The following is a 25,031-nucleotide window of genomic DNA, read 5'->3' on the forward strand; positions in this document are numbered from 1 at the left end:
CTTTGACACCTTGCTAACTCTTGATTTACTTTCAATAATTTTAAACTCCTGTTAATTTGCTACACTAGCTCATTCATATGACCCTTAAAACTAAGTTCTCATAGCAACATCGATTGTGGTCTAACATGCTTGAATTTATACACTTTATATCTTTTGAATTCCAGCATACTTTCACTCTACTTCCCTGTTTTACAGACGGTCCACCACAACAACCCTATCGAGCTTACCATACCATAGCTTCCGAGGACGGAATCTACATCAGGAAGGGGGGCATGTTAACCTATGACGGACATTGAGACGTACTATGTTTTACGTCATTAATTTAAATATTCTGAGTCATGGGCTGGGCTTGTCGGCACCATATGTTAAGGATAAAGGGATTGGGTGATTGCCGATGAGAGGCGCACCTTGAATATCAGCAGGGTAAGGGTTAGGATCGGCCAGCCATGTATGGACGCCCATGTGTGAACGGCCAAGTCACCTATAAGAGTCAAATGTAACCCTAAAACCCTCATTTTCATGTGTTGTGAATACAAGAGTGCTCTTGCCTTATCTCCTTGGTTTCCTTCTCCTGCGTGTGTGTGAGAGAGAGAGAGAGAGAGAGAGTGAGAGAGCGATCGAGCACTGTGTAGCGGCACGGCGGCGGCGGAGAGGCGGTAGAGCGGCGACGGCGGCTCCTTCTTCACTGCGAGACGGGGGAATCCTTCAAGGCGGCGGTTGAGCGGTGAGTGACACACCTTTTGCATTCTGTTTGAGCTTGCTTTCCTAGTTGTATGCTTGCAGCCATTCGTGGCTCGCATACGGTGTTCGCCAGCTTACGACCTGTGCGGCAAAAGCGCACACATGGAGAAAGAGTTATATGTAGTAATTCATGAATTGAAAATTTAGAGACATTACTTAGATAGATCCAAAAAAATTGTTTTGACCCACCATGAGTCAATCAAGTACATATGTGATATTATAACCTAAGTTGAGGGGGAGGAAGGCATGGCTTCCACATGGAAATAAAGTTTAGGAAGGGTAGTTTGAACCAGGTTACATACGCTTTGACTAGGATTAGGGAAGTGGATCTTTTGAGCAAGATCGAGAGGGCTAGACCGATGGGACTTTTAGTGAGTATTGGAATCAAGTCCAAGTAGGGAGTTTCATCATTTGAGTAGTATTGGAAGCAGGTCCATACAGGGAGTTCCATAATTTAGGAGCAAGACTCATAGGTGATACCATCTACTAGGGTGGTCGACAGGTCAGTGCCTAATTCAAAAATGGTGGTTGTTCCAAGATGATAGAGTTTGCCTACTCGATTATGCTAAGACTAGGAGGAGGATCCTATTTGAATGTCATGATGCTCCTACCAAAACTCATCCAAGGGTAAAACAATGGACTTATGATTTGGTAAATGGATATTTTACTAGCCTAAAATGAAGGTGGATATTCATGACTGTGGTAAAATGTGATTAATGTCAAGTGAGCGAGGTTGAATGCCTTAGGACTCGAGGGTTGTTACATCCTCTAGAGTTTCCTTTTAACAAATGTGAAAGTATTTCCATGGATTTTATTGTTGGATTACCACAAACTAGTAGAGGGCATGATGCTATCTGGATAGACATGATGATGAAGATGGCAAGATTTTTACCCACAAGGTTGACTGTGAAAGCAATTAATTCCACATAACAAATTGTTAAGTAGCTTTTTAAGTTGTATGGTCTACCTTGTGACATAGTAAGTGACATGGACTCGAAGTTTTTTGGACAATTCTGGCAGCTAGTTTTCCAAAAATCAACAAGCCCATGTTGCCACATTACATAGGGTGCCACATCATCATAATCTTGAATTTTTTTATTAGGGTTATGTGTGCCACGTAGCATCAAAGCCACCCAAAGAAAAAACTTGAAAAACAAGATTAGGGTTCCAACATAAGCCCATGTTGCCATGGGGCATCAGGGTGCCATGTGATCACCCAAAAAAAGAGATATGTGTGCCACATGGTAATACATGTCCATGTTGCCATGTGGCATCAAGTGTGCCACATCATCACTCAAAAAAAAACTTGAATGTTTTTACGTTTTTAATTACTTTATTCAAGAGGAGAGAAAGAGCCGAAAAAGGAGAGAGAAGAGAAAGCAAGAGCCGAAAAAAGGAGAGAGGAGAGAAAGCAAGAGAGAGAGAGGCGAGAGAGATAGAGAAAGAGAGAGAAAGAGGACGAGAGAGAGTACATGAAAACCTCCCCCGAGAAGAGAAGTGGGAAGAGAACCTAACTAGAGAGAAGAGAGGGCCGCCACACCAACAAAAGCATCTCCCTCTAAGGCACAAAACATTTCTCCAACCATTCTAAAACAAAGTGAGGTAGAGATACCCTAGAGGTTGCATGCCATGGTCAGTATTACCCAACAATCTACAAGTTCATCTCGAAGCCATGTAAGCTCCGTCATGCTTCATTTCTTTTCGCCATTATAGCCACATTCCAAGCAACAAGCCACCAAATTTTCAAAAAGAGGCTCAAGCAACACCTAGATCCATTTGGCCATGTCTGGCAAGCCACCCATCGCTTGCAGTTTACCGATGTAAATGCCATAGTGAGTGTCCTATATTATTCCATTCTCATGGATAACCCAACCTCATTCACACCCTCCTCATTAGCTAGCCTCACTACACATCAACACTCAACCCTCTATCTCAAACCGTGTGTAAGAGTTGAAGAAAGCATACAAATAAGTGTTTAAAAAAATGGTGTGTTGGAGTTTTCACCGGAAGGAACTTCTACATGGGCACACACCTTTTGCCCCATGCCCATGTATGACATCTCCAATATACACATGGACTCTACATCTATTAGACACATCAACAGGAGTTGATATCTCAAGTACTTAAATTAAGCCTCATCTTCGACAACTATCCAAGTACATTTATGGACGAGGGTGCAAGTGGTAGGCGCAAGAAACCTAACCCATCGCTTGGAATTTCCTCAATGAGAAAGAACCTTTTGTAGTCTCCTCTTTGGTCCTACACCCATTGCTCCACATTGCCTATCTTGAGTGCTTGTTAATGCCAAATCCCTAGCCCCACAAGCCACCCAACTCCATTGCAACTATGAGCAAAGCTAGCTGTCCTGCATCACCAATCTAATGATCTTAACTTCCCCAAAAAAGGGATGTCGAGTAAATGTCAAAGAAAGCAGCAAAGAGAGTCGAAGAAAGTAGTTGAGTTGGAGATGTGCACACACATGGACACACCATCCCATTGCCTATGCATCTCACATGTATATTTCACTATGGACATGATAATTTTTTTCACATCTCGCATCTCAAAGTATACACAAACATGTGCACACCTTTAGCCCATTGCCCATACACATCACTTATATATTTCACTATGAGCATCACATTTTTTTTCACATCTCGCATCTGTCAGCTTGTAATAAACTTTGTCAACACCAACCCTCTAGGTACATTTTTGGATGGGGGACCGTGGCTGGGTGGTCGACCCATCACCTAAAGAACCCTTGACCTTACAGGTACCTCCAAAGAGATTCAATGCATGCAACCTCTGCTTCAACTCTATTTTAATACCAACACAACGTCATGATGTATTTACCACAAAGAAGCCTAACCTCTAGGCATCACGCTATGCGCTGGGAGTATAATATCATGTCGTGCGTGCCAAGAAGTTCCAGATTGCCATCTACCCATGTAAATCATTCCATTGTGGTCGTGGCACTCATTCCACCAATCACATAGGGTGTGGACCGCATCTACCAACTACCTAGTTTTAAAGGTGGTTGGTCCCATCCATTTCCACACCAGGAGACATGGCACATGAAGAAATTCTACAGCGCCTATACCTTTCATGCTACCTCAACAAGCTGCCTACCACCCAAAGTTTATGACCAATACACCCTGCATCGAGTTGCAGATCGATCCCGAACCATACCACTTAACCTTACACGACGTCACCTTCATGTTGTATCCTGGACCATCCACATCTTTTCACCCAAAAAACAACTTCACCACCAACTTGGGTGATGTGAGGACGCAATCACCATTAGGAAGGGAGTATGTTAAAACCACTCTATAGATTAACATATTTTCACCCGCTTGACCTATCATAAGACCCTTTGCCATCTTACCCGATTGAACACATCTTTTGTAAGTTGACGCTGGAACATATAAAGCGGTCTTACCTTATGATTAATATCAGATAGAGAAAGTCTAAGAATTCTATGTACATACTTACTTAAGATTAGTAATAGTGATTGGACCATTTTTAAGTTTGGCCCGCCTAGTGTGAAAACAAGTCACTTCTATATAAATCACTTTTTAGAATAAGCAATACACAATCATCCCCTTGCAATAGAATACTTGTTTCTTCCTTACCCTTGCTTTCTTGTGTTCTATTGAATCTTGCATGCTTGATGGATACTACTAGATATGTTTTTTTGTAAGTTTTCTGCTTATTCTAAATCACTTTTTAGAATAAGCGATACACAATCATCCCCTTGCAATAGAATACTTGTTTCTTCCTTACCCCTGCTTTCTTGTGTTCTATTGAATCTTGCATGCTTGATGGATACTACTAGATATGTTTTTTTGTAAGTTTTCTGCTTGCATTAGCTTCCTCTTCTTTCCCCGTCTTTTGTGAGAGAGAACCATCGTGAAGGACCATCTCTATTTGCCTCCATCTAGGCGAAGATAGCTTTCCCTTTACCCTATCCACAAAGAGCATTCCGGTGTAACAACAAAGTGAGGACACAACGGATAAGCTAACGCACCCACATGAGGAAGTTACGATTGTGGCTTTAAGGCTAAGGTTAATCTTGACTTGAACAAAGCTTAAGTCATACAAGGCTATTGTTGTCAATCAACAAAATCATGTCTTTTTCGCGTAAGAACATAACTTGTACATCTTCTTCAAGCTCCATAGAATCTAATTTGAATAAGGCTTGGTGTGAAGAAAGCAAAGATAAGTTTTAGCAACAAAGGTGACATGATCTGAAATTAATCATCTACAAGTAGATTATGGAAATGATTGATGACACGGGTTATATGAGTGTAGGAGAAGAGAGAGAGAGAGTAACTCTCAAGGTAGAGGGTACCCATTTTGTTTAAGGCAGCATGAAATTAATCAAAAGATCTCTTGAAGCTATACCAAGGGTAAAACCAATACAAATGAGTGAGAAGGTGATAGTGGGTTATGATCCCAATCAAACAGGCCCAAGGTGTTTCAAAAAAGTTATTGAATCTATAGGATCTTCCCCCAATCATCTTCCGCTGGCTGTGAGCGGAACCCTTGAGTATGACAAGAACCATCCCTTCGTCCATTCTCCTTTAAAGAAAAGCACTAAATACTTGGTTATGCTCGTTTGAAAATTGAACTTTGAATTGAAATACAACACACTATGAGAATTCAATCACACAAATTGAGCTCACAAATCAATGGTACTATGTTAACAAGAACAAAATTATTTTTTAAAGGAAAGGACACATTCCTTGGATCTTGTAATTTTTATAGACAAAGTGTGCCAACTCTCCACCCATATGAAAGTGTGGCTATAATATATATGTAAATATATATGTTTATACATCTACACACACGTATTAATTGTGTGTTTACAAGAAAGTATGTATGCTTTTTTGTTATCCATTAATAAAATCCAGAGATTACAAAGCTCTGAAATCAATTTGCTAAAACCGACGCTTGTAGATTACAAATTTGAGGTTACACACCAGCACACTCAATACACTCAATTATCTAGCTTTGCATTCATGTTTCCATGCTATGACATTTAACATAACATATGACCTTAATATTTTTAAGGCAAGCTTAGCCACTACGCACACCACGTTCATCAAACTCGCTTAACCACTGTTGACAATGCCATCTTTTGGAGCTTGGGAAGTCTACAATAGAAGGATGAAGCACACAATGGAAATCCAAGCAAGGTCGAGGCAGCAAACTGCACAAAAAGACATGCACGTATGCAGGAGTGTCCTCTCAAACATTTTTAAAAAAAAAACTCTCATTTTCTCCCTCAAAGGCTGGAGAGAGAGAGAGAGAGAGAGAGAGAGAGAGAGAAAGAAAGATTTTATTAACGTCTTCCAAAAGACCGAACTCGGCCTATGAGACAAATCGGTGTACCTGTATGGGGTATCCTCTGTCATCCCAACAAAATGAAAAAGTACTGAACTAAAAAGCTGAATCTGGGTGTGCAATAAGTACAATGAGTGGGGGAGGGGATGGAGCTCTACTACTAGGAGAATGCAAAGCTATATGCATGGAGTATACAATCATGATATGCAACCTGGCTAGCTCCATCCTGTACCATACTGGGGGTATAAAATGGTATACATCAATGAGAGAGAGAGAGAGAGAGAGAGAGAGAGAGAGAGAGATTTCTCTTTAAAAATTGACAAAATTCAAAATTTTTAACAAATTTTGGCACCCCATGTTCCAGCTGATATTTTTATTCACTACAGAAAATAAGAGGGCAGGGCCACCCACATGGTACACCTCCTGTGTGATTACAGGTATATACTCTCTGCTCATCTCAAAACAATTTGTTTTGTTGGTTGGAGAGAGAGAAAGAAAGAAAGAAAGAAAGCTGTATTAACGAGAGAGAGAGAGAGAGGTGGGGGATACCCAAGTGCAGATTCTGTGTAGCTTTTGCTTTGTGCTGCTTTTTGCTTTTTCTGCTTTTTGAAGTCATTGGGGTCCTCATTATAAGTTGGTGCCTGTGGAGTATCCGAGCTTTTCCATCTCCCAGCTTTGCCTTGAGGCAACCTTATCATGCACTGGCTCAAATTCCTGTAATGTCCATATCCCATATAAGTGAAAAGTACAGATAATATTAAGATGTTTTCCCCTCTGAATTTCTCTGTTTTGTACTATTCAAAGTATATACAACGCCCACACATGCAAATCTCTAATTATTTTTAATTTGTGATATAAAACAAGACGTGCAAGCACGCAGAACTCTCTGTTTTGTACTATTCAAAGTATATACAACGCCCACACATGCAAATCTCTAATTATTTTTAATTTGTGATATAAAACAAGACGTGCAAGCACGCAGAACTCTTAACACTAGTCACACAACATTTACTGCCCCCTTTCTTTAGGTGGTCATGTGCACACAGCACATTCAACATTGGTGTGAGCAATATTTAGCCATGTTGAGCTACACACCAACACTTCAATGAACCCCTGTGTGCACACTGAAGAGTAAGGAACAAACATTCTCTTGTGATATTAACCACCTTATTTAGCCATGTTGAGCTACACACCAACACTTCAATGAACCCCTGTGTGCACACTGAAGAGTAAGGAACAAACATTCTCTTGTGTTATTAACCACCTTATTACAACACCCATCCCCATACTAGCCTTCTCTTGTGATATTAACCACCTTATTTCAATACACATCCCCATCCCAACCTTTTTGAGTGTTTGGTTGGTGTCTCTCCAAGCCCTAAAAAATCCAACTGGATTTACATGTTCACACGACCCTACCTCCATTTTGCGAATGACTTCTCGTGCACTTGGGGCTGACACAATAATATGCCGTGCTGCAGGTTTGATGAATCCTTCTTCCACCCCTTTATCAAACAATGCAAGCAGCGCATTGTAGTACCCATCCACATTCAGAAGTCCAACCTGGGAAAACAAACCACTCATCAGGTTTTTCATCTCCTAATGACATAGACGAGAGACAACATCCTTGATTTGCATGAAAAGAAATTGGTCTGGCAATAAGTTATACATGCTACGCACCGGCTTATCATGTATCCCAAGCTGAGACCATGTTGTCATTTCAAGCAGCTCTTCTAGTGTTCCGTAGCCACCTGTTAAGCCATCCAAAGATTTGAGAAAAAATGGCTTCTTAAATCTCTGGGAGATTTTCCAACCAGCATTCTACAGATGAAATATTCGGCACCTGGTAGAGCTATAAAGGCATCTGCTTGGCGTGCCATCTCTGCCTTGCGTTGGTGCATATCCGCAACAACCCTCAACTCACCCACCGTTTGACCTGAAATCTGTGATACACAGCCATGAGAATAGATCTTAAAAATGGCCATAAGCTGGCTCTTGCATACGAACACCATTACGGCTCAGAGACTAAACACAAGCTTTGTAAAGGCGTCCAAATCTAAAATAACTGCCTAAGATTCTCTGTATATTGCCAAAACCAATCCCCGTCCATGACATACATTTTACAATGAGAGGCAAGCACATGAGTTGAGAATTATTGCATAGCATTTATACCATCCTACCCACATGTCACTCGTTTTATTTAAGAAAAATATACGTTTTATAAAGTAAATCTGATTACATAGCTGGAACAATGGAGGAGTCTACAGTGAGTGTGCTTCATGATAAGATATAATACTCTAGGGCATTCATTCTAAGCACAGAAATTAGAGATTCCATAGCTCGAGTTGTACCTCACAAGGTATAAGTGCCTTCGGAATCACCCTGCCATCCACAAAAACATGTACTCAGCTATGACAGCTCAAACACTAAAATAAGTCTTCACTTTGAGAACAATGTAATTACACGGAAATGCTGGCCCATGTGTATACCATCTACATTATGCCCTTTAAATCCACGCATGCATTTTTTCAATCTAAGATTGAGGTACACATGTCATGGGTACGCTAATACATACGGCATTTAATTTATGAAACATATAAGTCATTTAATTAAATGAAGTTCAGACAAGCTGTCCTCTGTTATTGACACAAAATCTTAGGGTTCTTACCCAATTACATGGCAACCACCCTCATGAACAGTTTTGGAGACTAGCCCCATGAGACCAACACTACCACCTCCATAGATAAGGTTGATTTTCCTATCCACCTGCATGAAACCATTCCACTCCACATTATCCCTAAGCAGATTTCCTTACGTGCCATTGAGTCATTCTTGTTGAAAAAATAAGCCAGAATCACCTAGCTTCAGCTGAGTTGTTTGATGTCCTCAATGACCAAATACATAAAGTGATGACATGGCTAGGTAGTTCTTTATATTTTCACTCTAGCATGTCACATGATAGGTATAAAATTTTGGACCATTCAGCAATTTACAATATGGCAGCTAGGACATGCATACTTTGGCATGCATTTGCATCCTGATAGGACATGGATACACACAAGGGACATACAGCATGGTGCAACATGTCATGGAACATTAAGCCTATGACATAGATTGATGTGTATCTACATGAATGGTCATCACCTCAGGTCATCCAAAAAGTTGCATTTGATTTGGGAAATTTCGCATGCATCAACAATGTCATGATTTAGAGGGCCTCACGTAAGTAGATGGCATGGGACACATGGTCACACATCATATGGAGTTAGTACTGGACATGGGCTACACCCCTGGGATGTCAGTTCACATGGTTGGGTATCATGCATCTCACCGCCACTACGTGTGGATATGCATTGCCTATCTTTGAACAAGCTATTTTTAGGCAATGATGAGCATGGACATACATGACCAGATGGATGGTCTAGATAGAATAGTAGAGCATAGCATGAATTTCATATTGATACAAGGCTCTTTGCATCAACATACTTGGCCTAAGCCTAGGTTCTTCTGGAGTAGAAACAGGCTCACAATTCTGAACTTTGATCCTTTGTAGCAGCCCCTTTATGTATTCTGCCTATAGCAAAGACAGTGCCCTCTTGTAACTATTCAAACTGTATAATAGTGTACCAGCCTGAGATCTGACATGAGGATTCAAGATCAGCCTTGAATGCTGCAATTTTATCCTCATTGTCCCTATAAGCAACATATCGTCCACATATACGATGATGAGAATCAAATCCTCTTTGTCCACCTCGACATAGAGGGTACTCTCCACTAGACTATTTTGGAAGCCCTTGCTAGTCAAGAAAGCATGTATCTTTTCATACCAAGCTCGAGGAGCTTGTTTGCGGCCATACAATGCTCGCATAATCTACATACTTTCCCTTAATCACCATGCGCCACAAAACCCATGGGCTGACTCACATACACTTCCTCGTGCAAGTCCCCATCATAGTTCATATCATACGTTTCATAGTGCCATACGTTAGGGAGAATGATAGGTATGATAAAGTATGATTCAGCTCCTGGTGGAGTTTCATACATGGCCTTGAATTTGGGGCTATATATACATGTGGGAGTTGGGAAAATATTGACAATTTGACACTTGAAAGCTGAAACTCTAAGGTTGAAACTCGAAACTTGAAAGTTGAAGGCTGAAAACTTGAATGTAGATAGTACATAGTACATACTATGTACTATATATACTAATAAGTATCTACGGTACATTCGTAAGGTGTAGCGTTTTTTCATAGTGTAGTGCCCTCTGCCCAACCTGAGGCCCAGGTTCTTGACAACCTGAGACAATGTCTATTTCAGCAAAAAAGTCTCAAATTGTTTATTAAAAAAAAGAGCAAGAATGATAGGCCAGTTTCATATGCCGTTTTACCATACGTTAGTGTCATATGCACACTAGGGACAGGCAGGCAGATAACAAGCTAGAGTGCTATCCGTGGGAACATGGGTTAGCAGCATCACTTTTTGCTTTTGTGCTTTTCTTGGCGGGCACTTTTCCCTAAGCCTATAAAAGGAGTGCTAGGGCCATAGAGTCATATACCAGCCAGTGGAGATGTAGAGCGTGGAGCTAGCAGCGCAGGAAATCACCCGGCGGTATGGGACGCCAAGGGGTGTGGCTTGACATGCAAGGCGGCTAGCAGTTTCCACGAGGTTCTCTAGCTCATGCTCAGTGGGGCTGATCGAGTCATGATCAGCATGGTTGGGTGGCGAGTATGCCTGCTCCCAAGGCCTGTTTCTTCTTTGCTCTCTAGGGTTAAAGTTTGTTGCGTTTCTCTGTGTTTCATGGCTGTTTTGCAGGTTTGCATCTTAGAGAGATCTAGGGTTATGATAGTGGTATCAGAGCAGCTCTAAGATCACGAGAAGAAAGACACGAGTGAGATCTTTCCTTGTTCTGCAGCAGTGTGAGTGTGTTGGAGCAAAAAAGGAAGAGAGGATCAATCCGTTGCTCATCAGCAGCAAGGTGAGAGAGAAGATTGAAGTCGATCGGGTTGTGAAGCCGTGTTGCAATGTGTGTATCGCCTAAGGAGAGAATTGCCAGTCTTGTGCTGAGTGCGCAGGCCAAAAGTGTGGGCCCTGCAACGAGGAGAGAGGGGTTGGCCAGTGTGCGCCATCAAGAAGTGCTGGTAGCCAACACAAAATCTCAACACGGGGCGGCCAAGAAAGTTGGCCAGCAGCGCAAGTAAAGCCGCTAGTCGATGCTAGAGTTGGAAGCAGCACACACCGCATGGGCTGGGCAAAAGCGGGAACTGGGCAACAAGGCGTGCATAGCATACCTTGGCGCTGCAGGCAACCAAAGACAAGCACACAAACACTGCAGGTCTGGCAAGCGCACAGCAACCCGCTTACGGCAAGAAGAAAGGAGCCAAGGGTTGGTCGGCGCTAGCGTTTGAAAAGCATCACACGGGCTGGGCAAAAGCGTAGCCCTTTGTTTTTATAAAAAGCGTGGCAGTTTTTTTTTTTCAAGCACTGTTGGCAGATTTTCTTGGGTTTTTGCCTTTCGCTTTAAAACAAAAAAAAGCACCCCTTACGTTTTTTTTAAAAAAAAACATGGTAGGGGAGCTGACAGCTGCGTGCGGGGGCAAGGATCCAACAGCCAGGGTTAGCAGCAATACCCCAGGTTCCCAGGCGACAGCCCCGCGCCGATTTCTGGAGGGGGCAGGGGGGCAGCCTTATAGTGCTCCAACCCATGTGACCACCTAGTTGTGGTAGCCACATGTGCGCCTAGTGCAGACTTCGTGTGACCGTAGGGACTTCTCTCTTTCATGTGCAGCCATACCAGACCGAGGTGTGGCTGCAAGGCTGTTCGCGTGCACTCTGTGTGCAGGCTGCCAAGAACGGACGTAGTATTCCCAGAATTTTCTCTCTGTTCGGTCGTTTTTTCTACTCTCAGCCTCTTCTTCTCCAAGATGTCCCGATTCTTGCTCATGGATTTGGGGGCAGGTTTTGTCTTTCCTATCCAGGTGATCATGACCAAGCTCGTGTACGAGACTCTGTCGTGTACTTTGCAGATTCGATGCACGTGCTTCGTTAATCTCGGATTTCAGGGAGCGTGTTAAGAAGTACGTGTTTCTTTTTCACATGCAAGAAACATGCTCGATATGAGTTAACAGTGGAAGCACACTGTCGTATTTTATCATTACAGTACGCATGTTTGTTTCGGGTACACACCGGAGTTCTTCCTCCAAGAATTAATCGGACACACACATGAGAGCATACCATGGTATTTTACGCCATGACATATTTAGCCATGGAACCTTACAGATATGTGGAATGATCATTGTTTTTGTCGTTCGGTTTGATAGACACGACCTATCGAGAATGTGTAGGATTGAGGCATAGCTAGATCTATGGCTATAGGGCTATTAGATATAGGACGTCAAGATTAAGATTATATATTGGGGTTTACTGTCAGATTGGATGACAAGCCGGTTATGGGACTACCCACAATATGTAACTCTCTTTAGCTTTTCCGTAGTTAAGGCTTGATGGTCCAGCTTTATAGCCGTAGAAAATGTGTGTACAGCTACACAAGCTATGCCAAGTGTACATGCCTATTCATATCCCACGACAATAACAATTTGGTTGTTTAGGAGCTAACTCATGAGAGTGCAAGCTTTGAAAACAAGTGTTAGTTTTCAAGATTTTATAGGTTTAGACAGATACTTCAACTGGGAAGCTAGGCAGACAGATATTGTCTAATCCTTGGACCAAGCTATGGTCATTAGTCTCGAATAGAGTTCTTTCTTTTGAGCAGTTGTTCAAGTTTGTGGCACTTGGTCAGCCATTGGCATTTCACTTTTTGATAGATCACAACAGATCCACAAACTGGTGTTTTGTAGTAATTGTAGCACGGTATGGGGTGTATCATGGTGGTATGGGACACTATGATCCGTCCCATGCTACAGAGTACCGCCAGATGTCAAGACTTCCTTCGGACTCTGCGCCTACAAACACAAGGCTATCTCATCATTTTGAGGGATAGATACTTTCCGCTTGATATAGCCAGTTATGATACATGCTAGCTTTCGTCATAACTAGGTCTATGGTGTCCAAGGTTCTCATAGACTTTCCAAGATTGGGAAGGTCACATTTGCTTTGAGTTAAGATAACAAATTTAGCTTTTTGCGGTTGAAAAGCAAATATTTTTGACTTTTCGAGTTTGGGAAGTTAGATTTGACTTCATTTTTGAGTTTTCGAGTTTGGAAAGAAGATTTGATATTTGCCCTTTTGGGAAGAGACTACTATAGTTCAATAGTAGATTCTGGGTTTTTTCTGAGTATTCGGTTTTTCCCCAGAGCACAGGACATCGAGATTAAAGCATGGTGGTTAAATGGAAGATACTTTTGTTGGGTACAACTCTTTGGGACAGTTGTTGCTTACCTTGGGTACTGGAAGCATGATGCTTATCTTGGGTATTGGTAGCATTGTCAAAGTAGAGTTCCCCAGATGGTTCATTTGACACAGATGTTTTTTTGCCTAGGATTTCATGCTCATGGGATATTTTTTGGGCAGGTTGATCTCGTGCTAGGATTGTCCTCGAGACTATGAGTTTTCAATCGATAGTGGGTCATTTCTAGTGTTGCAAGTTGACTGCTTCTGAGTTTTTGTGAGCTTAGGAGTGAGCTCTTTGAGGAAGGGGAGTATGTCATGTGCACACTAGGGGCAAGCAGGCAAATAACGAGCTAAATGCTATCCGTGGAAACATGGGTCAGCAGCATCACTTTTTGCTTTTGTGTGCTTTTCTTGGCGGGAACTTTTCCCTAAGCCTATATAAGGAGTGCCAGGGCCATAGAGTCATACACCAGCCAGTGGAGATGTAGAGCGTAGAGCTAGCAGCACAAGCAATCACCCAGCGGTATGGGACGCCAAGGGGTGTGGCTTGGCTTGCAAGGCAGCTGGCAGTTTCCACCAATCCTTTCCCCTTCACCATACAACGTGCCATCTCCATGAGGGACCTATTCTTATCTCTCCAACACTTGACAAGATGATATAGCCCATGGGACAAAGTCCGAGAAGTGACTGTCACATAGTCCTTCGCACAGTCTCTAATCGTGCATTTTGACAGCAAGTCCTCTTCTAGCAAAAGAGGAAACACATAAGAGATTCTTCTTTATCCCTAGAACATACAGCACATCAAGAAGGCATAAATCCAACCCATCCGCTATTGTGAGCACAATCTCACCAAGTCCCTTCACGGGATAAGAAGAGTTATTAGCACAAGAGAATCCTTCTCCCTTTGGTACAGCCGCTAGCTTGGTAAACAAATCCCTCCTCGAGGTGATATGCCTGGAGGCACCGCTATCAAAGTATCATACAACCTTTGATGTCTCATTAACACTGTGAGACATGTCCTCCTTGTAGGCATCACAACTGCAAAAACAAGAAAGGCCCAATTCTCTTGCACAAAGATGCATCGTCATTACTTGCAATAGAAGCCGAGGACTTTGCAATACATGTACTAGACTTTTCTTTCTTCTCCTTGGAAATCCTTTCTCTACATTCATAAATGTAATGTCTTGGCTTCTTGAAATAGTGGCACTTGCCCTTTTTCTTGGGCTTGCCTACATCATCCTTGTCTTTGTTTGATGGTTGTCCGGAATCAGCCCTAGGCTAATAGCCACCTGATTTGCCTTTGCCCTTGCTATTTGCCACAAAAGATTAGTCGTGGCCACGCCTACCAACAAACATATTTTTCCTACTCTGCTGTTCTTGCAAAAGAAGCCCCACCAATTCTTGGAATGTGAGTGGGTTAGGGTTTCCCCTCATATATAGGTTGAGCGACGTGTGGAAAGCCAAGTATGTCTCTAGCAAAGATTTCAAAGTGGTCGACACAAGCTGGCTATCCACAATCACTTCAGCTGCTCTCGAAGGTCTAATTCTGTTGAAGCTTGAAACATTCTTGATAAACTCTTCGGAGTAAAGGGCAAACACTCCAAGATTAGCCTTACAATACAATTCTTTAAATTAGAAATGAAGGCTTTTGGCACTTTTCCAACTCATCTCAATCATATGAAATGCCTAATGTTTCAACTAGCAGCTATTGCCGCATTGATAGATGATGAAGCTGCCATTGTTGTCTTGTTAAAAAGCATGCCTGATGAAGAATATGGACACTTGGTCTCTACTCTCATGATTCTTTTAAATTATTCCTTGAGGAATACAACTTGAAAGAAACAAGAGAAGACTGGAATCTATAAAGGAGCATACGACACCGGCAACAAATCCTACTCCAACAAGAACTTCACAAAGAAGAGCTACACAGAATCAAAGACAGAAAAAGAAGTCTTGTGGATTTTGTGGAAAAGATAATCACATTGAAGAGAATCGTTTTTTTAAAGAAGAAAGCACAAAAGGCCCATCTTGCAAGAGAACTCTCAAATAAAGAAGAAAAGCACAAGGAGGAAGCCTTAGTAACGGCTAACTATGCCGAAACAGATTAGGCTTTTTGAGTAGCCTAAGGACAAGCTCCGACCATGTTAAAACCTCACCATTTCTAAACATAACTACTTAACCCTGAAGCTTGTAAGCATCATTAGGATTTCTCCCATGATCATCTAGCATTGTCATCATCATTGGTAAGACCTACGGGCACAAGATTGTTAACATAACTAGTAAGTCTAATGAGTACTATAAATGCCATCATGGCCATAGGGGATGTAGCATTGTCATGAATTTTTGTTGAGGGGGGATTTGTGGGAAATAACACCCAAAATCAATGCCCATGCACTAAGGTTTATGGGGGGCTCACAACCTTTGGTATTTACCCATGTGAATGGCCACAAATTACTAGAAGAAGGCGCTACCAACAAGTGGACTCCTCAAGTATTGAATACACACAATCATGTTGACTTTGAGCCCACATGGCCTAGATTCATGGAGGAGAATATGAAGGTGTTTTTGCTCATCACTGATGTCATCATCCTTGTAACCTCAAGCCTATTTAAATGTCTCATCCTAATGAAGATGTGTAATTAACCCATTATTTTGCACACTGTGCTTTGATCAGTATATCAATAAACCTAATCTCCACAGCTCACTAATTATGTCTTAATGTTGTCTACTAAGATTTTTAATCATCCTTAATTATCTAATCAAATCCAACAGATCCAATCATAGAGTCCCCCCCATTCATGTGTAACCTGTCAAGTTCCCTTTTTATGTATGCAACGATATATGGCTTCCAAAGTGTCCCATGTATGCTTTGACATCCTACATGACCGAATATGAGATATCATCGACCCGTTGACCGACAAAGCAATAAGAGACATAGCCTGTGCATCTCTTGCATCCCATCTTCTTTGCTCCTGTGAGGGTGCTGCGCAGGTTGAGCTTGAACTCATTGAGCACCTCGCCCTTCACCTTGTTGCGGCGTGGTAGACGCAATGTCTGAACAGGTGTCATCCCCGCACACAAAACCCCATAGGCCCTTAGTCATCAATAGATTCTTAATCATGAAGCTCCACAGGGAGTAATTGCTCCCATCAAGCTTGCAAAACCCCAAATACATCCCCGGCATTCTGCATTCTGAGCCATTTGCAAATGGACAAATGCAAAAATCACTACGAATCTGCAATCACATCTACAATGTGATTGCTCTCTGACAAAATACCCATTCTTGGCTTGTAACCCATACTTTTGTCAAAATATCTACAAATCCCCTTGCAAATAACAAAATGGGGTAGGATAATGAGTTTATTTGTTACCTATTTGATGAGTTTGCTTTAATTTTGCAAAAACTCCCAAATGCTAAAATATATAGGTACAACACGTAAAACTGGTGTAGCAGGGACGAGCAGATATATATGGTACAGACAATATAGTTGCAAGTACAAGTGCAGATACAAAAGCAAGTACGGAAGTGATGATGTGGCAATAAAGACCGTACCGACTGGGACCGTGCAGGCTTAGCTCATACTGGCTGTTTGGCTCTGATATGTAATGCGTGGTGACCTGTACAACGACAATGGCTAATGTGGCACGATTGTAAGGACATGTACAGGCTCACGAGGATGTATAGGATCGCGAGAATGTATGGAAAAATTTGGGCTCGGACAAGGCAGAATGAACACTTCTTGGTGTCATTTCACACCAGGTGGTTAGGGGGGGAAAAACCCTTCAATATAGAATGTAAAAAGTGCCCCTTATAAGCCCATGTTCACACCTAGCACTACCACTATGAGTTTTCCTACACGAGAGTGGTTGTACATGATATTTGGTCCCTTCACTCACTTTATGGTTTCACACTAGGTCTATTGCATAAGTATATATGACACATTACCCAGTTATTGAAGTGTGTAGATTGAATAACCAGAAGAAATCCAGCTCCTTATTCATTTGTTACCTTACAAATTCACAAGGGGCTGAAGGATTCCAAGGGTTAGACTCCTGTCCCTTGAAGGACTGTTGGTTTTTAGCCTCCGGAAGCCTTTAAAAAGTCTCCCACATGCATAGTGGATGGTTTTGTTGTGATCTAGAAAGGAGTTGTGCCTATTCCCACTATGGCGAACTTCAACGAAGAGAGAGAACAAAGAAATCCAGAACAAGGAGCACTAGGCAATCCTTCTAGGACGGCAGACATGAGAGTGCATGAGATGTTCTAGACTACGATGTGAGCAATCGCAAACCAAAACACCAAGTTGGAAGAGCAAAAGGCGCAAATCTTGGCCCTGAAAGACTAAACCCGTACTCCAGCCCCTTTTTCTCCGTCTCCTCCTCGCTCTTCTTCTCTTTCCCAAAACTCGATAGCGATAACCCTTTTGGAGGGTTACTACTGCAGCCAAGTTGGACACTCGAGCTGCAGATGCGAGCATTGGAGATTCAATTGATGGAAGACCGTACGATCGCATCCCATGTTGCCACACAAGAAGACACCAGGCAACGCATGGAGCACGAAAGATTTCTTGCGGCTTTAGACGCAAGAGCGACACCAGCTTCTTCCTTGAGTCATCCTCCCAAGAGAATGAACTTCAGTACGCATAATGGTAAACTCAACCCCACAACTCTTTATTCTTAGCTGCATCAATTTGAAGCTTATTTTGCTGCTGTTAAAAAAAATGATGCTGACAGAGTGATCTTAGCTTGTTGGTATTTAGAGGGTGAGGCCATCCCATGGTGGACTCAGTGGGCTCATGCCCACACCAGATTAGGTATGGCAGCTTATGTCTCGGACGTATCTGTCCTAAATCTTAAGCGGTGGTTTCTACCACCCCACTACCTTGAGTGACCCAAAGACGAGTTCAGGGGGCACGTCAAAACACACAACCAGTCCTGCAATTTACCAACAAAATTTCAAACTTATATTTGCAATTGGGCATTTCTGATAAGGACAAGAAAGGCCAATTCCTCTATGGTCTTGACATGTAAATCTAGTGAGAAGTGTGTATGTTTCGGCCAGCCACCTTCAAAGATGCACTTTCGCTTGCGCAAAGTGTTGAGATGAAGTACAATGGAGGAAAGCCCAAGACGTCCTAGCCTTCCACTCCCAAGGCACCCGCCTCGGGGAGGAAAGCCCAGAACCAACCAGGGTCTTCTCGAGGATAGAGCACGGAAGCCTCTGGCTCAAGGAACTCGACTAAAGCGCCCAAGCTTACTCCACACCAGAAAGCTCAAGCAAGTAAGACCAGTGGGAAACTGAGTTGAGAAGAGACAGCTCAGTACAAGAAAGAGGGTAGGTGTTTCTTTTGTCATAAAAAAGGACACACTTCTAAGGATTGTCCAAAGAAGACTACTACTCCGCAAACTACCACCCCAAAACGGCTTTTGTGGTGAGCTCCGCTTCCACATAGACCCCAACGGTCGTCCCTAGTTCTTCGGACCCTGGTTCTTCGGTTGGTGCAATCGTTAGCCAAGAGCTCGAAGATACGCAAAAGGGCACCCAAGACCAGGAGTATAAGCGCAATGAATTGCTCAAGACATTTGGCTACATAGGTGGCCAGAGAGTCATTGTCTTGTTTGATAGCAGCACCACGGAAGATGTGGTAACGGAACAGGCCGCTCGGTGAGCCAAATTCCTACTAACTTTGGTAGACAAGAAGGTTGAGGGTTTTAGCACAGGAATGACAATGAGCATCAAGTTTAAAGCTCAAGGTGCTAAGCTAGTGATTCAAGGCATGGAGTTTGTGCGAGACCTTATGGTTGCCCCTCTTGTAGGAGCAAACATTATTCTGGAAATTCAATGGTTTCACAAGTTCTAGCTAGACATTGATTGGGACGGGCACACTTTTTGGATTACCTGAAATGTGTCCAAAGCCCCCATAATCATTAAGTGTGAGCCACGGATCCCGAACCTTCCTCTCATAAGCCACATGCAAGCTAAACGAAATACAGAAAGACGCACAATGTGCAATGATTTATATCTAGACTGCCAAGACAATGGCCAGTGCTTCCAAGCAGTACCAAGCTCTCCATGACAAGTTCCAGAAGATTTTTCTTTAAGACAATCTCCCTCTCCCCAGCTCCCCCCATCTAGACCTGAGGACCACAAGATAAACCCTCCAAGGTTCGGATCCATCGAGCAAGTTTCCATATCGCGTGTCCAAGGCAATAGAATTGGAGTTGGACAACCAACTCCAAGAGCTGTTTGCAAGCTAGCTTCATACATGCTAGTGTGTGTCACCATTTGCCGCACCAATTCTATTTGTCACGAAAAAGGATGGTTCTTCCCGATTGTATGTAGATTATTGTGCACTCAATAAGCTAACTATAAAAAGCAAGTTCCTGATGCCTCGAATAGATTACACTTTAGAGAGACTAAATGGAGCCATGGTGTTCTCGAAATTCGATTTGAAAAGTCGGTACCACCAAGTTCGGATTGTTAAGTGGGACATCTTCAAGACAGCCTTCTGTACGCAACAAGCCCACTATGAATTTGTGGTCATGCCTTTAACCACATGATGATGCGCATATTCCAGGACTTGATTGGCAAGTGTGTTCATAGTTTTGGATGACATACTTGAATTTGCAGCTACGGTTAAGCAGTATGACATTGATGTAGAAAAGGTTTTGAAGTTGCTAGAAAGCAACGAGCTTTGTGTCAATGAGAAAAAGTCAGAATTTAATCTATTCGAGGTTCACTACCTTCCATACATCATCAATGCCAAGGGCATCTAACTTGACCCAGCCAAGATGGCCGAGATAGTCGATTGGTACACGATGACAAACTAGCTCATCAACAGTGCAAGAATAATGCACAGAAGTAGTACCTTTTAGGATATTTTGTCGTATGTCGTGAGCCCTAGTCCGGGGCATATCAGGTACGAGCTACGTAGGTCAGTCTCCTAGCCATAGAGGTCAGTGTCAGGTCAATCCTCTTAATCCACTGTGGAGAATTCAACAAGTGTTCATCATGTAGGTGCATGTTGAGGTCAACCATAGGAATAGTCTACATTGAAAGCATTTAATTGCACTCCATGTAGAAGGGGCCAGCCCTAAGGCCAGGCCCAAGGCAAAACCCCAAAAATGGGCAAGCCTTGCAAAGGGTAGCTAATGCCCCCAGCCATGCATATAAGACCAGTCGGCAACCTATTGGGGGCTAAGAAAGCAGCCGGCCATGACATTCAAGGCCTGGACAGCAGTTGGCCAATGCCAGGCTCTTCGAAGATAGCTTCACAGTCACCTACAACTTATGCACAGTTCTGCCCAGCGTTTGGTCGGTTTGTCCTTGCATTTGGCAGTCAGCCAATCAGTTTGTCCGCCCAGTCTTGTGGACACAGTTCAGCTTGCATACAGTTCTCCAGAAGAAGAAATAAAGAAAATACTCCTGCTTGTAGGGGGGGGGGCTGGGGGCCCTTCAGTGGGTAATTCGAGACCCCGTCTAGTGTCGTCTCTACTACATCTCTTTCAGATTCATGTATATTGTTTTAAAAGGATTGCTAAAGACTCACTAAACTCAAGTTTAAAGAAAGGCTTCGTTGTTTCACACCGTTCTAGCTCGGCGGGTGCTACATTGGTATCAGAGCTTGGGATGTGATTCAACCAGGAAACCAAGGGTGAGAGCATCCTATGGATGATAAAGCTGAGATCGGGAAAAACAACTCGCCCATCCACCATGGCATTAAGCTCCGAAGACATCACTAAAGAAGAAGAATCATTCGAAGAAAAACTTCCGCAAAAAGAAGACAGAGACAACCAGAAGTTAAAGGAGCAGATAAGGCAATTCCAAATTCAGCTTGAAAGAGTCCAAATGGGAAAAAAAACTATTACAAGCAACCTTGGCCCAGCGGGAGACACCTAATCATTCGAAGAAAAACTTCCGCAAAAAGAAGACAGAGACAACCAAAAGTTAAAGGAGCAGATAAGGCAACTCCAAATTCAGCTTGAAAGAGTCCAAATGGAAAAAACTATTACAAGCAACCTTGGCCCAGCGAGAGACACCTAAAGAACAAAGTTCCTCAACGGAACAATGGTGTCGATGGATGACTGAAAAAGAAAAGCGAGACCGTGAAGCAAGACTAATCGAACAGCTGGCAGAGAAAGCCAAACGCAAGGCCAAAGAGGAGCGATTGCGAGCGGAGCTCGAAGCAAAGGCGAACCACGAACAATAGGGCCGAGAAGAATTGAGAAACCAATTCCAACAGACACTCCAGACTTTGGTAACTTCTTTCCACCCTTCTCAATCCTCCACAGCCCCAACCATAGCCTCGACAACAAATATATGTGCCTCACCAAACTTCACCAAGTACGACAGCAAGTGCAACCATTCGGTTGTGACTCAATTTATTCACCAATTTGTTGCCCGCTTTCCACTTTCCAAGATCACAGATACCCAAGACAAAGTCCATCTGGCAGCTCCACACCTCACAGGTGATGCAGTCACTTGGTGGCAACATTGGTCCCGTTTGCCCTGGCTTACCGGACTATGATTGGAACACCTTTGTGTCCGATTTGAAGCCCAGGTTTCTACCTCCATAGTACATGACAAATCTTGAAGATGAGATCTACAAACTCACCCAAAATGGTTCCCCTGTGCTCATCTACTCCAACAAAGTGATCACATCAGCTCAACATTTGAGAAAGTCCGAGGAGGAGAACCTAAAGCAATTCATTCGGGGATTGGATCCAAACATTCGGTTCCACGTTCAAAATTTTGAACCCCAGATTTATGACAAGGCTTTGACTCTTGCGCAGAACCATGAGATGATGCTCAATGGAGCAAGCCCAAGACCACTCCAGTCACCCCAAAACCTCAGCAGCAACAACAGACGCAGACCACCCAGCAAAACCAGGCGTCTAACCAGCAAACAAGTAAGGGGGCTCCCAACAACAAGGATCAAAAGAAGAAGGGCCAGGATAGCTCTTCTACTGGGAAGGAGCGACAAGATGGACCTCAGAAGGCCCCTGAAGAAAAGATCAAGGAGGGCCTTATTGGAGGATTCTTATAATCAGATAAGAAGGAGCGGTACTTCAAAGAGAACTGTTGTTTTTTTTTGCCACCACACAAGACATGCAAAGAAGGATTGTACTAAATAGCAAGCGGAAAAAGGCAAACAACCAGCCTCTACAATGGCTACCGCCATAGCTATACCACCCCCGCTCTCAACCACCAATGTTGTTCAACGTTTGCCTGCTTTGAATGCGTACCCGCAGTGATATTTGATGATAAGCAAGAGGACGGAGTTGAGAAGCGTCAGAAAGGTCTTATGGTTGTGCTGCCTGCGTATCTAACCAACCTGCGCTCCATTTGACTGTGCGAAAGCAGTTGCCTGCCTGCGTACAGATACCCGCAAACAGCCGTAGCTATGTGTGATGAGATTCTTCACACATAGAGCTGCGCAATAACTATTGGTCAGCTTAGAGTCTCATCACATCGATTGGAGATCGAGACTGGCAGTGCAGCACGGATCCCCGAGAGGAGAGGGTATGCAGATTGTGCAGAGAGGAGGTGGAGATTGAGGAGCATTATGTATGCAGATGCAGAGCATATACAGCCATGAGAGAGAGAGATCCCATTTTATTCATAGAGCCACATTCCCTACGCCAGATCTTTGAGGCAGCAAACCAGCGCATGCTGGGGAGATTCATTCTAGACATACAGCGTCACAGAGAGACATCATTACAGGCTCAGACAGCTCCAGAGGGGGGACGACGGACAGATTACTACATTTTTTCAGAGATCCACCCCACTCACATCCCCTACACAGCAGGGAATTACTCCCCAGAGAGCAGAGACACTCAGAGCCCGCAAGAGACAGAGGACACCTGGCTTTCGGACACCACGCCTATACCAGAGAGAGATGACAGAGATCAGAGCTCAGTTTCACAGAGAGGGTGCGGAGCGACTTGCTCGCTTCAGAGCAGACCCAGGCATGTTCTTCAGGGAGTTGTGGACACCCCCTTCATTGATGTATACCATTTTATACCCCCAATATGGTACAGGATGGAGCTAGCTAGGTTGCATGTCATGATTGTATACTCCATGCATATAGCTTTGCATTCTCCTAGTAGTAGAGCTCCATCCCCTCCCCCACTGATTGTACTTATTGCACACCCAGATTCAGCTTTTTAGTTCAGTACTAATCCCTCTAAAATGGGTGCTTTATGCTCAAAGCAGCCTACAAGGCTACCCTGATAGATGTACACATGTATGGTCTTCAGATGCGACATCATTGCAATACAACAATGCAGACACCTACATCGATTCATGCTTGAAAGATGCATGAATGATGGGGTGGACCGATGCATGCGCACATAACTGGATGCGTGATGGAGTTAACAACGGGATTCAATGCAGAGAATGCAAATTTATTGTGAGATAGATACTAAAAGTGAGTGAGTGTGTGTGTGTGTGTGTGTGTGTGAGAGAGAGAGAGAGAGAGAGAGAGAGAGAGGGGGGCGTTTTCTTTTACCAGTTCTCTACCGAGCTCCAACGCGGCGTCGCTGTACACACGCTTGCTGCCACTGCTGCTCCCACAGAAGACACAAATCCTCTTGAATTTGGGCTTCTTAGACTCCATCGCTGCGCAAACTCAACTAATTAAGCTTCATAAAAACCGGGCGAGCTTCAGCAAAAAGAGAGTGCCCACTACCTCACCTCGCCCAAAACAAAAGCGTGTAGGCGACAGTGGGACAGCGCGCACGGGCTCGATGGATTAGGGTACATCGCCAACTAGCGATCGCCAATAAAAGGGGTGGTCACGGGCTTGCAAAAGGCGGGGGGATTGGGCATCAATCACCCAATCAATCAATATCAGGGAGAGCTAAGAGGGGGAATCTGGCTATGGTGGGTTCTGATTCAATCCAGAGGAGAGAGAATGGTACGAGGGGGGAGGGGGGGGGGGAGGTGGGGCAAAAGCTGTTGCTTTTCTAGGCTATGGCTACGGCTAGGTGGCTATGGCGGACAGTTGGAACTGTGTTAAGGAGGCGGCGGTGGTAGAGAGAGAAGAGAGAGAGAGAGAGAGATGGTGGGTGCTGTGGCTATGGCTATGGGCGTGATTGAAAAAGCAGGTCTTGTCACCTGCAGAACATGTGATTCTGTTGCAAAGGCCCCACTTCCCTGGAGTGCTTCCATTTGAAGACCCAACAGTGATTGAATCCTTTAAACTTCCCAATCCCAAAGCTTGACAAGTCTCTCAATCAAACCCAACATTGATGCCCAAGGTGTCATACATGCACTTGCTTATACTTGCTTCTATTATATTATGTACTATAAAAATCTTCAAAGTTGAAGTCTAACATTGATGGCCAAGGTGACACATATATATATGTGTGTGTGTGTGGGCGCATGCACGCATGCGAGCGCATCATGATAATATATATGTATATACATATAATTGTGCATGCGTGTGTGTGTGTGTGAGAGAGAGAGACGGAGAAGGAGTCTCTTTACGTCAACTTAGAGGGTTATACACCCAATCGACGGAGAGAGAGAGAGAGAGAGAGGCACACCAGCGATCATGATCATATATATGTATATACATATAATTGTGCACATGCAT

The 25,031-nt window shown here is 43.4% G+C and overlaps 1 protein-coding gene across 2 annotated transcripts; it reads right to left on the minus strand.

The window, feature by feature from the left end:
• Window positions 1-6,064: 6,064 nt before the first annotated feature.
• Window positions 6,065-24,637, minus strand: LOC147626638 (cytokinin riboside 5'-monophosphate phosphoribohydrolase LOG3-like). Of its 2 annotated transcripts, XM_086816702.1 has the most exons (8): window positions 24,128-24,637; window positions 23,943-24,052; window positions 8,753-8,850; window positions 8,436-8,466; window positions 7,928-8,027; window positions 7,765-7,835; window positions 7,504-7,647; window positions 6,066-6,798 (listed from the first exon to the last, which is right to left on the minus strand). In XM_086816702.1, exons 2-8 carry the CDS (start codon window positions 24,048-24,050, stop codon window positions 6,712-6,714), a joined length of 639 nt encoding a protein of 212 aa, XP_086672828.1. In that variant the 5' UTR covers window positions 24,051-24,052; window positions 24,128-24,637; the 3' UTR covers window positions 6,066-6,711. The 2 variants fall into 2 exon arrangements, with proteins under 2 accessions (XP_086672829.1, XP_086672828.1); XM_086816703.1 differs by lacking the exon at window positions 8,753-8,850 and having other exon boundaries at window positions 6,065-6,798; window positions 24,128-24,627.
• Between the last annotated feature and the right edge of the window lie 394 nt (window positions 24,638-25,031).

The sequence above is a fragment of the Cibotium barometz genome, chromosome 22 (genome assembly GCF_041138505.1).
Source record: "Cibotium barometz isolate CiBa-2024 chromosome 22, ASM4113850v1, whole genome shotgun sequence".
NCBI lineage: Eukaryota > Viridiplantae > Streptophyta > Polypodiopsida > Cyatheales > Cibotiaceae > Cibotium > Cibotium barometz.